The sequence below is a fragment of the Enhydra lutris genome, unplaced genomic scaffold (assembly GCF_002288905.1).
Source record: "Enhydra lutris kenyoni isolate GAN:26980312 unplaced genomic scaffold, ASM228890v2 scaffoldscaffold3, whole genome shotgun sequence".
In the NCBI taxonomy this organism is placed as follows: Eukaryota; Metazoa; Chordata; class Mammalia; order Carnivora; family Mustelidae; genus Enhydra; species Enhydra lutris.
Window position 1 is genome coordinate 64216823 of NW_019154087.1, and position 15743 is coordinate 64232565.

Below are 15743 nucleotides of genomic sequence, written 5' to 3' on the forward strand. Positions count from 1 at the left end.
TTTTAGATCTTCCATGATCACCTGACCTGCTCTTCTCCCGGGCAGTTTGATCTTGTTATACACCCACGTTGGTTTTGTTTTGCCTTTTTTTTTTTTTTTTAAGTAAACTCCATGCCCAAGGTGGTGCTTGAACTCACAACCCTGAGATCAAGAGTCATACCCTCCACACTGAGCCAGCCAAGTGCCCCACGCCCAAAGTTTCTAATCTGCTCAACTCCTCCAAGAGCACAGAAAAGGCTATAAACATGAAGGAATCACCTTGCATTTCTGACCTCAGACTGAGAGGCAAGACTTCAGTTATCCTTTGCCTCAGTTTGAACATTTCTTGCTTCTCCAGAGAAGCCCAGCCTGCTGTCATCTCACTGGGTTTCCAAAGGTGCTTTCAGGTCTTGGGCACCTTTACCTAAAAGGCCCAAGGATCAGGAGGTGTTCTGTCATCTAACTGCCCTGGGGGAAAAGATAATACGGAGTCTTTGAGCATTCTACAAGGTCTGGAGGGCGCAGGAATAAACCACAGAGTCTTCTACAACGGGCTTGCATGGCTGCCTTCAGGGCACTCCACGGGCCCTTCCGAGATCAAGCTAAGTCAGTACTTTCCAAGGTCAACTTCCATTAACTGGAGAGTAGGTCACTATGGAAAAGCCAAATCAGAAACTTAGCATAGCTCCTGAACAAGTTTCCAAGCTCCTTGTAGGAGAGGAGGCTGGGCAGCACCTCAGGGAAAAAACACTGAACTTGGAGAGAGGCATCATTCACTTTTCTTTTTCCTAGCACAAACTCCCTCCTGCGTCGAAGAAAACAATTTCTCAGTTATTTCTCCTTTTCTCTTCCTGTCAAGAGACCATGTATGTGTGCAGCAGAACAAAGCATTGCAGTGCAGTTAGTACATACCATTGCCTTGGACCTAGTCAGAGGGAAGCAATGCAGGCGGCGGGAGAGGCAGGAGAAGGGAGGAGAGAAGCGGGGACAGAAACTAGACTTACTTCAAACAGAAGCAACACGATTGAAACAGTTTTGTCTACCTTTAATTAAGCCCAAATCAGCCCCAAATTTCCCCTGAAAGGAACATCTTGACCTTGAGTGGGGAGACCACGCCATGTGAATTCATCCTTTCTCAAGTAGGCTAACCAGCAGCAGCGGGAAGGAGGTTTCTTAGAATTCCCTTTTCTGCCACAAGATGGCCTCGTCCCGTCCCTGAGACTGGGATGAGCCCCTGGGAAAAACCAGGAGGCTGCCCTACAAAGGCACTGTCCTTTTTTAAGTATCCTAAGGACAAGTCAAAGAAAATGCATGTGCTATCCAAACCCACAGGACTGTCTTAAACCAAAACCTCATCCAACAGCAATCTCTTCTCTGACCCCAAAGGCTCCACACCTGTCCTACTGATAAAAATGCATCTTTGGAAATGTACTTGGAGAAAGAGAACAAAAGCCTTTGCAGAATACTTGTCCTATGCTGTTGTTCCCAAAAAGATGCTTCTTCACTCAATAAGAGGCAGCACTGAGCAGGAGAACTCTCGAGGTCCTCCTCCCTCCCACTCGCCAGCTCTTCATCTGGGATGGCAGGCAACGTGGCGAGCTGTGAAGCTTAAATTCAAGTTTTCCAAGGGCCTGTGGTGCTCCCTGGAAAGGCTGTCAGTAGGTACAGGAGACCCGCCCCATAAGAAGCTACGAGCTGGGCGCTGGTGTCAGAAGTCTGAGACAAGCATGCAGATGTAAGAGGGGCTGCAAATTAGGAGAGGCTCTGATTAAGCACAGCGTGTTGAATACCAGAATTCTGCTTCAGGACTCCCCACAGTCTCAACTGGGTAAAGGGCAAAACTCTGAAGTGTGTCTCAAACTGTCAAATCAAACTGTCAAATAAAATGCAGACAAGAGCGTCAACTTTACTTTCTTCCCCCTGCTGTTATTTACATTGTCACCCTATCATTTTCTCACAGGACCCTCAGACGCGGGGGCATGGGGTGGGGCGCTAGGGTGGGGAGAAGCCTAGGAGTGAAGGCAGGCAGGACAGATCTGACTGGAAGTTACACAGCAGTTACCTGAGGATTCGGCCCCGCGGCACCGATACCCACTTTCATAACTATTCGAATCTGTAGGAAACCAGGTTAGCGCCTCACCTACTCTCGTTATGAGAACGTATGAATACCAGGGAGAATCCTTGGTGGTTCACCATTTTTCCTATAAAAACCATTTAAAACTGTTCCTAAGGGCAGGACACACAGACACAGAGTAGTGATGAAGAGGATGAGGAAGACAACACAGAAGCATCGCAAGCTGCCCCCACACAACCATGCCCCAGGCCAGGTCCTCGCTTGGGTGAGGATTATTAGCATGACATCCCCATGGGGGCCTTCTTGCCACTGCTTTTGGGAACGAGCCCAAAATTCACAGGCCGGCTTTTCGGCCGTTGAGAATTGGTACCTCCAGAGACAAGCTTTACTGATTTCTCCTGTAGGTACTGAATGTGACAACGCCACTCAGCAGTTCCTCAGAGCTAACAACCTGCAGAGTTGTGTAGGGAACATGAGGTTAGACGGGACCCTGCCAACATGCTCAAAATGACAACTGAACATACATGTAAACACACAGCTTGCACGGTCACCACTGGAATTACAGACATAAGAAGGGGTTGTTCGTTCACACCACCAGTTAAAGCTCAGAGGTTTGAAATGTGACTAGGGATCTGCTTCATCAGCAAGTGGAAAAATATCGTTTGTAAACCCCAAGATACAGGTTCTGAAAGTCTCTAAATATTATGATCCAGAACGGAGCCTATACTGGACCACAAGGGAAAGGGCTGGATCATTCCAGAGCCTTGGTGGGCCACAGGCCTTGGACCATGACTCCTGGGTGGGCCCCAAGTCCACAGATGACCTAGGCAATGACGGTAAAATTCCCCTAAACCCGGACATGGTCCTGTAAAAGTCCTTCCTCTAGGAGACTATGAAGCTTAATTAACATAGTCATTAAATTTTGACTCTAAAAAACACTCTTCTTAAAAGTTTTCATTATGTGTCAATGGAACCAATTTTTAATGTTTCATTTCTTTCTAAATTTCACAGAGGCTGCCCACCAGTGGCATGCAACCAGGCCGTAACGGGCCATCTGTCCCCTCCATCAGTGCTCGCTCTCATAGGGGAACCACCTGAAAATACTCTCCTGCTAGTGAGTCAGTCAAGATGGTCCTTTTCCAAGTGTTTAAGCTGTAAGTCTGTGACAGCTCTGATCTTCTCAGGCTTTCAGCAGAATGCTGCTAAAACACTAGAAAAACCACAACTCAAGAGGCCTTCTTCTCATGATGGTGCACAGAGTGCCCCAAAGTCCTGCACCACAACAAGAGACCCAGTCCACAGGCTCAGGCTCTGTCCGGGGAAGGGAAGCGGGGAGGGAGCACGCTTCCTAGCAGGGGCAGAATAAGGGAGTTACAGGATGTCCGGAAGACTGCCACATGACAGACCATGAGTGGTGCTAAGGTGCCAGAAGCACGACCAAACATCCCACAGGGTTCTCTGTTCACAGCATTGGGGGGGGGGGGGGGGGGGGGGGTCCCTCAAGCTTCTATCTGGACCCGGAATCTTCTTAAGCAAACGTTCCTAGACTACAATGTGCCAGAGAGGAAGCCCCTGCTTTCCTTATAGTTGGGTAGAAAACAAGCTAAACCTTTCCAGAGGGTGACAGGCTTGTTCCCGAGTTAGAAAGCTGGAACTACGGTGATGGCCCATCACTGGCTATCAGGTGCCCAGCTGGCCCCAGGGAACCACTAACACCCAAGGTGATTGGATGGCCAAGCTGCTCACAGCTCAGGCACCTGTCTCCTTAGAAAGTCCGAGTCTGAAGCCACTCGGCCCTGATCCTGTGAGGGGTGTGGGCAAAACAGAGCTCACCCCCAACCCCCTGACACCGGGGCCTGGTCCCACAACAGTGGACCACAACAGTGTGGGAGACGCTCACAGCCGGCTTTAAGGCCCGGCCTCGGCACGGGGTCAGTCTTGGTTCAGCGAGTTAACGGCACTTCTGGCTGAATTTCATTCTTTCTGACTTTATTTTCCCTTTCACTAAATGTACCTTAATGTCACTTCCCTTACTTGAATGCCACTTTTGATTTATTGTGTTTATGGATTTAGATGAACTGCCTCAAAAACCTTTGGAAAGAAGGAAGGTCTGAAAAAATATGGGGATCATTGTTACTGAGTTCTTGTAAAATCTAACCCTGAAAAAATTAATATTTTTTACATTGTTCTGTACTTTTAAAAGCCACACAACACTGACTTCTTAAAAGGATTTGTTTAACTTTAGCTGTTTCTTATCCTGGGTCCCAAAGAATAATTCCTACCTCACAGAGTATTTCTGAAGCCTCGAGTAGGCAGGGAGTTGTTTCCTCCGTCTGTAAACCCACCCAGACCTGGGAACCCCCTCCGGATGCCACACAGACATGAGAACAGAAGCAGCTGCCAGGGAGGTTGCTGAGCCTGGAGGGAGAGGCCAGGGACTGCTCGGCCCCCCGGGCCCATCCTACTGGCCTGGCTGGACCTGCACAAACCCCTCCCCAGGACTCCAGGCCCAGGAGTCAGCCAGATGGGGGCACTCCCTGCGCCAAGCCACTCCTGAAGCGAAAAGAAGAACATGGAAGGTGCCGCCTTCCATGAGAGGGAAAGAGCCCTTGGCTCTCCACTTCTAAAGACTCAATGTCAGCTGAGCAGTCAGGCCAGACACTGCCGCTTTCCAAGAACAGAACCGGGCGCCCTTCCACTTACCATGATAACCGAGACCCCGGTGGTGGTGCTGTTCTGTTTGGGGAGCGCATTATTAAAGTGCTGTTTGAGTTTACCTGTTACTTCAGCTTGCATATTATTCTCCTGGGAGGCATCATCCTGCAGGAAAGAAAAGAATCAAATACGATGATTTCGGATTCTCGGACCTAAGTTGTGTTTTCCTCAGTAGTCACCCCCACCCCACCATCTCTTCCTGAGATACCACAGGGTTAGGGGAACATGACCTTCTAAAAATAATTACGGCTGTGTAGCAGTCCTCTGTCCTCAGAAAGACCCCAGGCCATTTGCTCTGTTCCGTAAGCCTACAGTAGGCTGAGGAGAGAGCACCGGTCTCCAAGAGCACAAAGGAGGACACTCTTTAGGCTTCTGAGACTCTCCCCACAAGGCATAAATCCCACAGAATTTAGTATACATCCCTCCCACTGTAACAACAATATTAATGAAGAGTTTATTATTTTAATCAAGAATTCTGTTACTTGTATGTCATGGCTGCTCATAAAGAAATGTGGAATCTCAGCTAATCGGGTTGAGACCCAAGTCCCTTGGCAGGATCCAAGAGGCCAAAGCCTGATGTCAGGATGTGAGGGACACAGAGATGGTGGAGGGGCCCAGGGAGACACCCCACCCTAACAAGCTGTCCAAAGCCCTTGGCTACACACATTAACCACACTCTCTCAGAGCTTCTGGGAGTAAGGAAAATGCAGACTCTCCCACCAGCACCATTTCATGGATCACATTTACCCTAAACCCAGAGGCACCACCAACCCCAAAAGATTTCTGGTCGACATCATGCCCCCTCCACCCAGCTGCAGAAAGGGCTGTGTCTCAGCCTCCCTACCCACAGCAGGAGGTGTCCTGTGGCTCTCCTGTGACCACATGCCATAAAGATGTGGGAATTAGGGTCTGAAACACGCTCGTCCCCAGGCAAATCCTAAAAACTCTCAAACCCCAGAAGCACAGAAGGCAAAAGGTGAAAGGCTCCGAAGAGAGCATTTCGACCAACTCTTTCATTTTGCACACGTTGAAGGTGAGGGCCAGAAAGGGACAGTAACTTGCCAAGGTCAAATACTCCGAGATCCTCATGCCAACATCTTTCTCGCAGAGAGCTACCTGCACACTACTTGCCCATGAGAGAAAACAGCCAGTTCGTCTGTCGTGGAACTTGGAGGCAGGGCTCAGCATGCACACTGATGGTTACAGAACTTACAGATGTTCCTTCCCTGAGAACATGGGTACTTACTGACACCCAGGGGTGGCTCAGGATTTCTCCCGCAGTACACCGAGCTTCGACGTTTACCTGAAGCATCTGACTGATTAATTCCTGGAAAAAGAAGACCACAGAGGAGACAACGTGGGGGATTCCAGCATAAACAGAGATCTGAGTTTGCACCATGTACTTCAAAGAACCAGCCAACACAGCTGCTCAGCCATTTCAACATCAAAGCTATTATCACCTACACCTCTGCTGTCTACCAGGCAGTTACACAGACACGGCTGCAGCAGCATGAAAAAAGAGAAGGTCTCTCCTGGGTCCACGTTAAACCAAGATGTTCTCTCCTAAAAGTTCTGGTGATTATCATCATTCCACAATTTAAAACCCGCAGTATCGTTCCTTTTGGCAAGTTGGCATGTCTTGTTCCCACATTCTGATGGCTGTCCAATATATATTTCTTAAAGAAATTAGAGAATGAATGTTTAGGGCTTAGAGAAACATAGGAGGGTGGCAGGGCAAACTGGGAAGACAGCCAGTCCAGCGTTCAGAATTTGCTTAAGAGTTTCAAGACAATTATCATATGCTCTCACTGATATGTGGAATTTAAGAAACAAGGGAGAGGATCATAGAGGAAGAGAGGAAAAAAATGAAACAAGACGAAACCAGAGAAGGGGACAAACCATAAGAGATTGTAATCTCAGGAAACAAACTGAGGGTTGCTGGAAGGGAGTGGTGGGGGAGGGATGGGGGTAACTGGGGGATGGACATTGGGGAGGCACATGATATAATGAACACTGGGTGTTATGTAAGACTGATGAATCACAGACCTGTACCCCTGAAACAAATAATACATTATATGTGAATTTTTAAAAAATCTTTAAAAAAGTTTCAGAGACTATACTGTGGAATGAACTTAAAGAAGAAACACACACAATAAAATTTAAGACAAAACCTGGAGCTCACTACCGAGAGCTGCAATAGCCCCACATAACAGAGGAGGGCCAGCCGGCAGAAAGCAACCCACATGAACAAACCATATGGGTACCTTTGCGGAGTCTGTGATGTTATCCCAGTAGGGGGCTGGAAACTCCAGCTTCCCAGCCAAGATCTGGTCGAAGAGATCTTCCTGGAGATTGTTCTCACTAAGTCAGTGACAAAGAATGGGAGAGAAACCAAAGTCGTCAAACAGTTTTTCAACAAAATGGTCACAAGAAGAGTGGGGTGAGGAGTCCAGTCTCTCAACTTCACTTGTTATGACCCATTTTTTCCTTTCAGACAATGTGCTAAAGAACGTTTCCATAGGCCTAGGTATCAGGGAGAGAGAGTACCCAAGACCCAACGAGTCTGTTTAGTGTGTACAGTTTCAGCTTGGGAAGACAAAGTAATTTTGGAGACAAATAGTGGTGATGGTTCCACAATACTGTGAATGTACTTATGCCACTAAAGCTGTACATTTAAAAATGGTTAAAATGGCAAATTTTAGGGTGTATATATTTTGCCAAATAAAGGAAGGACTCAAGAAAAAATGGAATCTGCAAATAATCTCAATTCTTATTTCAAAAAAAAAAAAAAAAAAAAACACCTCAGCATCTGCCCTCATTTAATCTCTCAAGGCAATGGAGTGGAAAAGTAGCAAATCCGAGTCAGATCTCCTTGCCCTCCCCGTCTGCTTTTCCAATAAAGCGGCCAAGATCAGTGCAGCAGCCGAGAGATGAAAAAGGTATGAGGAGCCCAGAATCTGAATACAATATTCATGACATCATGAGCTCCCCACTGGAACTTGACTTTCACTGAAGCTCCACCTGAAAAAAAGAACCCATTCAAGAACGGACGCGCCTCAGTGGCCTACCCTCACAGGGGCTCTTGCACACACAGTGGTGCCTAATGAATGAATGAGGACCTGGCCCACGATGGAAGAAGCGCAAACACTACTGGGAAGATTTCGGGAAGCTGGATGTCCCCAAACTCATAGAAAACAGAGCTCCAGAGCCACCTCCCAGCCCCCTGGCCCCCTCCCCCGGTGGATTCATCAGCTGCCTCGAGAAAACAAAGTCATTAGCTTTTTAGGCCATTACCAAACCTTACTGGAAAACTCAGGCTGGGCTGGTAGAGTCAAAATCCAGGATTGGACGTTCAGTCTCAGCTGGAAAGTGTGCAACCTCTCTCTTTGGAGCAGCCAACAGGGACCCTGAGGCCTGTTGCTCAGCGTACTCACACGGGACCCTCCCCAGTCTCCACCACATAAGCCCAGTCATGCTAACTGCCCTCTTGGAGTAAATGATTGTGGTGTCCGTAGAAGTCAGTCATGCAGGGCAGTGCCTAGAGACAAATTCTGGGGCTGCCTGATGATGGGATGATTCCCACTCCTGTTCAGTGAACAAGGGTATAGGCAAACCTCATTTTATCTGGGCTTCACTTTACTGCCCTTTGCAGATCATCTATGTTCTACACAGTGAGGGTTTATGGCAACCCCACGTTGAGTGAGTCCATCCGTACCACTTTCTAATGGCGTTTGCTCACTTTGTGTCTCTATGTCACATTTTGGTAACTCTCGCAATATTTCACACTGTTTCATTATTATTCTGTTAGGTGATCTGTGCTCATCGACTACCACCTGCTAAGGCTCAAATGATGGTTAGCGTTTTTTAGCAATAAATTATTTTTATTTTAATATTATTATTATTGTTGTTGTTATTTTAAAGTAGGCTCTATGCCCAGCCTGGGGCTTGAACTCATGACCCCTGAGATCAAGAGTCGTAATCTCTACCTTCTGAGCCAGCCAGCCAGGCAGCCAGCCAGGTACGCCTGTTTTTTTTAAACAAAGTATTTTTAAATTAAAGTATATGACTCGTTTTTTTAGACATAATGCTATTGCACACTATTTAATAGACTACAGTACAGTCTAAACATAACCTTTATATGCACTGGGAATCCAGAAAATTCATTGGACTCGCTTTACTATGGTGTTTGTTTTATTGCGGTGTCCTGGGACTGCTCTCGCAACATCTCTGCACATGCCTGCAGAGTCTGTGAGCTTTGTGAACATCCGTGACCTCTCCCCAAGCCCAGTTGAACTGACCTCTGCCAGTCCATGAAGTCTGGGTCAAGAGGCACACTGAGGAGAAGTCAGGCCAGACAGCCCGGTGAGGCAAGAGATCCCCACTGCTGTCCTGGAAAGTGCTTGTCTAGGACGGCACCACAGACGATTTCTTTCTAAGTGTCTATGATTTTTTTTTTTTCACTGTTTTTTCACTGTTTTCTTTTTTACTGTTATTTCCCTAGTGACTGGACTCAGCTCGAGCCTCCTTCCAGGTGAGTGAAGGAGGCACACAGGAACACAATGAGGTTTTACAGACATCTTTAGGAGACTGGAGGACCCCAGGAGACAATGTTAGAAAAAGATGTTAAAAATCACCCATATCCAGAACTGTTCCTTTTAGCCGTCCCTCTCTATTACTCATCTCCCTTTTATTTTCTGGAATACCAAACAGCTCATGTTTTGTTAATATAGATGTCTTTTAGTTTGTCAGTATACAGCTAAAAAGTTGGAAGGGTACCTGCCGCAAGTCATTTAGGTGCTTGGCAAAATAGTCTGAGTCAACAAACACAAGCCTACAGGGTCTCAACAATTAGAAGGCACCTTTTAGGATCCACAGTGAGAAATGCAAGCGCTTTGAGAACTTCAGGCCACCCCTCACTAGAAGAACAGAAAGCTAATTTATCCTTCGAAATAGTCACATAGTAAAAGTCACTCCGATGAAATCTACACTGCACTTATTAACACATTTATACTCCACAATCTGGCTGAAATGCTTTCAGGGCACTTTTAAATCCTAAAACAATACAGCCCACGGACCAAGGTGCAGCATGTTTAAAATGTACAGTAAGAAAAACCTTGAAAACAATAAGTCTGAGCACACTCCCTCTTTTCAATGGCAAATTGTTAAAGGTCCTATGATGTTACTTGAAATGTTATAAACTATCTCACAAAGGATGTTCACACAGTTCACTTATTGGGGAATGAGTGTATGTTTCAGAAAAAAAAAACAATATTATCAGTACAGTTATGCAAATATTACTTTATGTCAGTGGCCCCAAGAATAGACTTTCTTGGGCTGCAGCTAACCTCGCGGTTGCAGGACCAGCTTCTGAATATAAGTCAGCAGCTTTTGTAACCAGCTTGACTGCTTTGATAAGCTAGACTTACCTCCAGTTCCCACAAAAAAGCTGCTGTCCACTGAGCAACCAGTCACAAGTGACACATACTGTTCAATCTCAGTGTCGCTTTTGTTAAAAAGTAAAAAGCAAAATCCAATAAAAAAAACTTGTAGACTGCCCTGGTGTGTGGAAACACTAGAGGGAGTTGTGAGCACACATTCCTCTAAACTGATTCCTGATAACCCTTTCCCAGCTGATGCCAAGGTGGGTTCACCTAGGAGGGGAACCCTGCTATAATTGGCCCCATGATTATGTGCCATCAAAACACATTGCCCCCTGTACTTGACTAGTTCCTCAAACAGGTCAGTGCCCAAACCAGCCAGAATCCAATGGAACTGTAAATGTAAAATGGCCACAAATCATTCCACTCCATGAACAGACCTGGTTAAACCTTCTCTCACATTTACTCTAGACTCAGGTACGCGACTTCATTTGGTCCATGGGACATCAATCAACAAAGTAAGTCAAGGGGCACCTGGGTGGCTCAGTGGGTTAGGCCTCTGCCTAACACAGCTCAGGCTGTGATCTCAGGGTCCTGGGATTGAGCCCCGCATTGGGCTCTCTGCTCAGCAGGGAGCCTGCTCCCCCCGCCCCCTCTGCCTGCTTCTCTGCCTACTTGTGATCTCTCTCTGTCAAGTAAATAAAATCTCTAAAAAAAAAAAAAAAAAAAAAAAAAATGTGAATCAAGCAGAGACTTGGAAAATGGTTGGGCAAATGAACTTGCCCTCTCTTTGGCTGCTTTTGGGAATCCTATAAAGCCACCATCATGTGAAACCAAGGCTAAGCCACTGAACGCTGAAGGACACTTGACAGAATCTTATCTGTGGCTCCTGCTGACACTGAGCCAACTACCAGGCACATGAATGCTGCCACACTGAACCTCCAAGTCCCAGCTGGCCAGCCCAGACAGGAAGAACTGCCCAGTCAGCCCACAGAACTGACAGCTCTAACTTTTAGAGTGGTTTGTTAGTCAGCAAAAGCTGACTGCTAAGGTCTTCCCACCTGCAGACACCCAACCCTAGCCACAAGGACAAAGTCCCACTCAAATCTCTCTTTCATTTAACCTTCCCAGCCCTCAAAGGTGCAGGTCTTCATGTGTTTCGTGTATTCTTCTTGATCAATATTCTGGTGATGGGTATCTTTACACCATAAGGCTCTCAGAAGTGGAGACTGACATCTCTGTGTCCTCACTCTTGTGTTTACTGTAATGTCAGTAAAAAAGAAAACTGCTCAATTCATTTGAAAACTGATCATTTAAAAAGGATACACCTTCCAACTTTCCTGTGTGTTTCAAAGCTTTATAATAAAATGTTGGGGAGGGGCAGTGAATTCAACCTACTGAACTTACTGACCTAACACCACATCATAAATATGACATCAGAGAATGTGCATTGTTTGCCATTTGATTCCCGACACTTAGAACAGTGTCTGGCACACAGTGGCTACTCAACAGTAGTTGTAAAATGAACAAAACGGAGGATGAAAATGAAGAGAAAGAGAGCTCAAGAAAACTCAGAAGAAAATTATACTTGCATCATGAGTTGAACTTCTACTTCCAAAGCATTCATTTGCTCCAAAGAAGGAGATGGAACAGACCAAAAGAGGCACTGTGGTCAAAGCCCTGCACTCCCTTTGTGTACACCCTGCTGGGGAACTGAGTGTGCCTTGGGCCATCTGTCCCACACTTTGACAACTCTGTGTGGCCATCTCTGCCCTGTCACCAGGTGAGATATGTGGTTACCAAGAGTAGGTCTGTTGGTTCCCGGGCCTATTTATGCTGAAAGCGTTTGTAATTCTACTTCATTAAATATTATGTAAACAGTGAAATTAATTTTAAAAGAAATAATTCACTGTTTCTACAAGTCTATGAGAACTAAGATGAACATTTTGGAAAGTGAGTTGTTTAAAAAAAAAAAAAAAAAGACCTGCTGTCAAATGAAGTAGGAGAAATGACTATTAAGACCTGGAAAAAGTTCTGTTTACCTAGAAGGATCGGATTGCTTCACAAGCATCTTTAAATCTTACTACCCTTGAAAAAGACTGAGAATGGAAATTGTAGACATTGGATGATGGGTGTGTTTTACAGAAGAATGACCGTAAGAAACTCAGAGGACCATACACCATGCAAAGGCCTTGGCCTTACATCAAAAGTGTGGTCAAGGAATATCCATTAATAGGTTGTAAATTAAGATAAAAAGTGAAAGGTATGTTTATGTAATTTTTAACTGACATTTTTATTGACCACTTTCTGGCCCTGATTGCCAGGATGAGGCTGCCTGCTGATCAAAGGGAGAGAGTTTACAATTCAAATATTATTACTCAAAGAGCCACTGACCTTCGGAACGGTGGGAACCCACAGAGAAGTATGTATGTAATCACGCCTGCTGCCCAAATGTCCACCTTCAGGCCATAGCTGGGAAAACAAAGTGGGTGGAGGAGGAGAAATAAAGACATTACTCCTGAGGACCCTTCACATTACTGGAGTACTTGCTTCTTTGTTATGAAAAAGGGATTTCTCAGTGTCAAAGCACTCATTTCACGTAGAGGAATTAACTGCCCTTTGGACAGAGGCGTCCACTTTTCTCCCAACCTAACTGCAATCTTGGGGACTACTGGCCTCGGGACAAAAGTCCAAGCCTATGACTCCTGGATACAGAAGCACAAACCTGAGTTGCTGAGATCAAAGTCACGATGCAGGTAACAGTCTCTCCCACCCTCCACCTTCCCAGGAGGCATGTGAATACACAGCAGCACATACCTTCTTCCACCAAAGTGAAAGTACCAACCAAAGCCACCAGGAGTCTTACCCAGTTTCAGCAATTATTTCTGGAGCCACATAAGTCGGTGTGCCACAGACTGTATATAAAGGGCCTTCTACCACAGTGGCCAGCCCAAAATCTCCCAGTTTCAAGGACTTGGTTCCATCGGGATATTCACACACCTGGAACAGAAACCAGCCAACAGTCAGTAGCTCCTTTTCTCAACGATTCTGAAAGGGCCTTTGGAATTAGGTAGAAACAACACAGATACATGTATTCATCAACTAAAAAAAAAAAAAAAAACTCTCCCTGAGATAATAACACCATGATTTATTTTTGATGCTTTAAACTCTGAATTTTTTCTTTAGAAATTTTGCACGATTGTGTGAAATCAGAAAGACAGTACCTTCCATCTTCGCTAAAAGCTCCTTACCTAGGAGTATAATGAGTATGTGTGCCTGCTGACACAACAGCTGGGGTGCAGGCAGCTGCTTACCCAACGTGGCCAGAGGGGCCTCTAAGCTCGGAAACGGGAACTGACCTTTGTTGCATGTTTGCTGTGTGTGAGGTACTTGAGAGTCTTGGAAATGCTGTTTACCATGTCCACTAAAACAATTCCATGTTTAGCTTGGAACTTAAAATCCGGACTTATTTTTGGGACAGTCAATGGCATATTATTTCATCAATGAAATAGTCAATGGCATAAATATTTCATAGGGAAAAATTTTATAAGTTTAGAAAGAAAATAAACTTTGGGAACAGACAGCCTGAACCTAAATAATCAACCACTCCACCTGTTTCCTGGTTGCGAGACCTTCGTGAGCCACTCCCTGAACATGTTTCTTCACCTGGGAGAGATGAAAACAGTCCCTAACCCATGGGGTTGGTGTGAAGAGACCAAGCTTGGATCAGGGTTCAGTGAATGCTCCCCTTCCTTCCTTTTCCCAGAAGGTCTGGCTGATAAGATCAAATAAATATCATATTGCAAACGGTTTAAAAATGCTGGTGAAGATGTGAATGCTCTTTGTTTACATGGGAAGCAATCTTTCTAGAAAACATTTAAGCAACATGTAAATTTCCTAGAAATTATTTATAACCCTTGCTTTTAAGACCCAACCCTAAGGGAATAGAGATGAACCCAAAGGTTACACACAATGCCACCAATCCAGAATTTATCTATGTTTTCAAAAACTGGAAAGAACGTGAACAATGAACAAGACGAGGACTTCATAAATTATGGTACATTCCTATAATAAAATACTGTACACTCACTAGTAAGCACATTTCAACTAAGTACTAATCCTACGGAAAATATTCACTATATTACAGAAGAAAAGAATATTCAAAATTATATATTCAGTATAATACACCAAAATATTCAGTTTATTTCTAGATGGTAGCCCTGCAGTTTACTTCAGCTTTCTTCTTCACAGACTTTTCACTAGTTTCCAAAACCCTTACAATGAACATGTATTGGTTCTATAATCAGGAAAAATTAATTTTATTTATAAGCGAACTTTCCTTATGGGATCAAAGTCTGAAAGTTACATTCTAAATAGATGGTTTTTAGATTTAACTGCAGGAACTTTAACATCCTTGCCTATTCATCTTGAGATGAATTATTTTGAGAATAGTGAATTTCAGAGAATAACTACAGAGATCTAATCTGTACTAATGTAATGTCATTCTCTATTTTTATATTTTTGTTCTATTTAGTTTGCTTTTTCTCCTATTTTACTATGAACTGAACCAGATCCTCACTCAAATAATTTCTTACTAAAAGATGAACAATTTAGAAAATTGTGTTTTTTTCAAGATAAGCATGTTAATAACATCTTCCATGAGTCTGATACTTAATGAGGGGGAGTGATTTACACAGACATCATGAAAAAGCATCAAAATCAGGGCTCCCCCATGTCACCAATACCCAATCTGTAGAGGCATTTAAAAAGCGTGACACTGACATTCCTTACCTGCGATGTCCTCATCAGGTTAAGAAGAATGTTTTTCACCTTAGCGTTTTAGTAAGTGCTTCCACATTTATGTACTAAGTATACATCCCCAGCACACGTCTTTATGACTTTCAAGTTTCAGGGGATTAATGGTGAGGTTGTTGAGTCCCTCAGAGATATTTATCATTCTGAGTCTGCCACAACTCAGCAGAGGCATATTCTAAGCTACTAATGATTTAGCCTAAAGCAAGAGAAACCAGGTTCTCAGTCATGCCAGAGTCTTAGGACGACTTTCCATCCATTATGTTTAATGTAAACATTAACGAGAACAATCCGATATAGAGAATTACAGTTAGAATTTATGATGCATTTACTGAAACCCAGACTTCCGAAATTCCCCAAGTAACTGCAGTGATAAGAACATTCTAAGCAACATTATAATTTTAAATGCCTGTATCATGGAAGCAAAAAAAAAAAAGTTTTATTAATATCATTGTTATTTTGTTTTTACAAGTTTAAAATACACTCATTAGGTACATTTTTTTGAAAAAAAGTGTTTACTTTAGACACATAATTTACAGACGCCTAGGGGTATTTGGGGGTTGTTGTCAGACACTCAGAAGTCCCCAAAGCCCCATTTCTCATATTCCCTATAAGGAATTCAGAGTCAGACGCAGGACCATAAATAGAAAGGTACTAGGCAGTTCATAATCACTGAATTATGTCTGGGCAAGTGGCACTCCTTGGCTAAACATCAAAAGAGAAGTGTCATAAGGAGCAGACAAGCCTGAAATAATACTTCATCTGATTCATCACTTCCCAACACT

The 15743-nt window shown here is 44.5% G+C and overlaps 1 protein-coding gene across 3 annotated transcripts in view; it reads right to left on the bottom strand.

Annotated features, from left to right (window-relative positions):
* LOC111155561 (doublecortin like kinase 2) overlaps window positions 1-15743 on the bottom strand; it is a 143789-nt gene that overhangs the window by 732 nt on the left and 127314 nt on the right. For all 3 annotated transcript variants that reach the window (XM_022515801.1, XM_022515810.1, XM_022515790.1), the window contains 5 exons: window positions 13013-13146; window positions 12541-12618; window positions 7033-7129; window positions 6015-6095; window positions 4757-4873 (listed from right to left, as the gene is read on the bottom strand). In XM_022515801.1, coding sequence (XP_022371509.1) covers window positions 4757-4873; window positions 6015-6095; window positions 7033-7129; window positions 12541-12618; window positions 13013-13146 — 507 coding nt within the window. The remainder of the gene's footprint in view (window positions 1-4756; window positions 4874-6014; window positions 6096-7032; window positions 7130-12540; window positions 12619-13012; window positions 13147-15743) is intronic.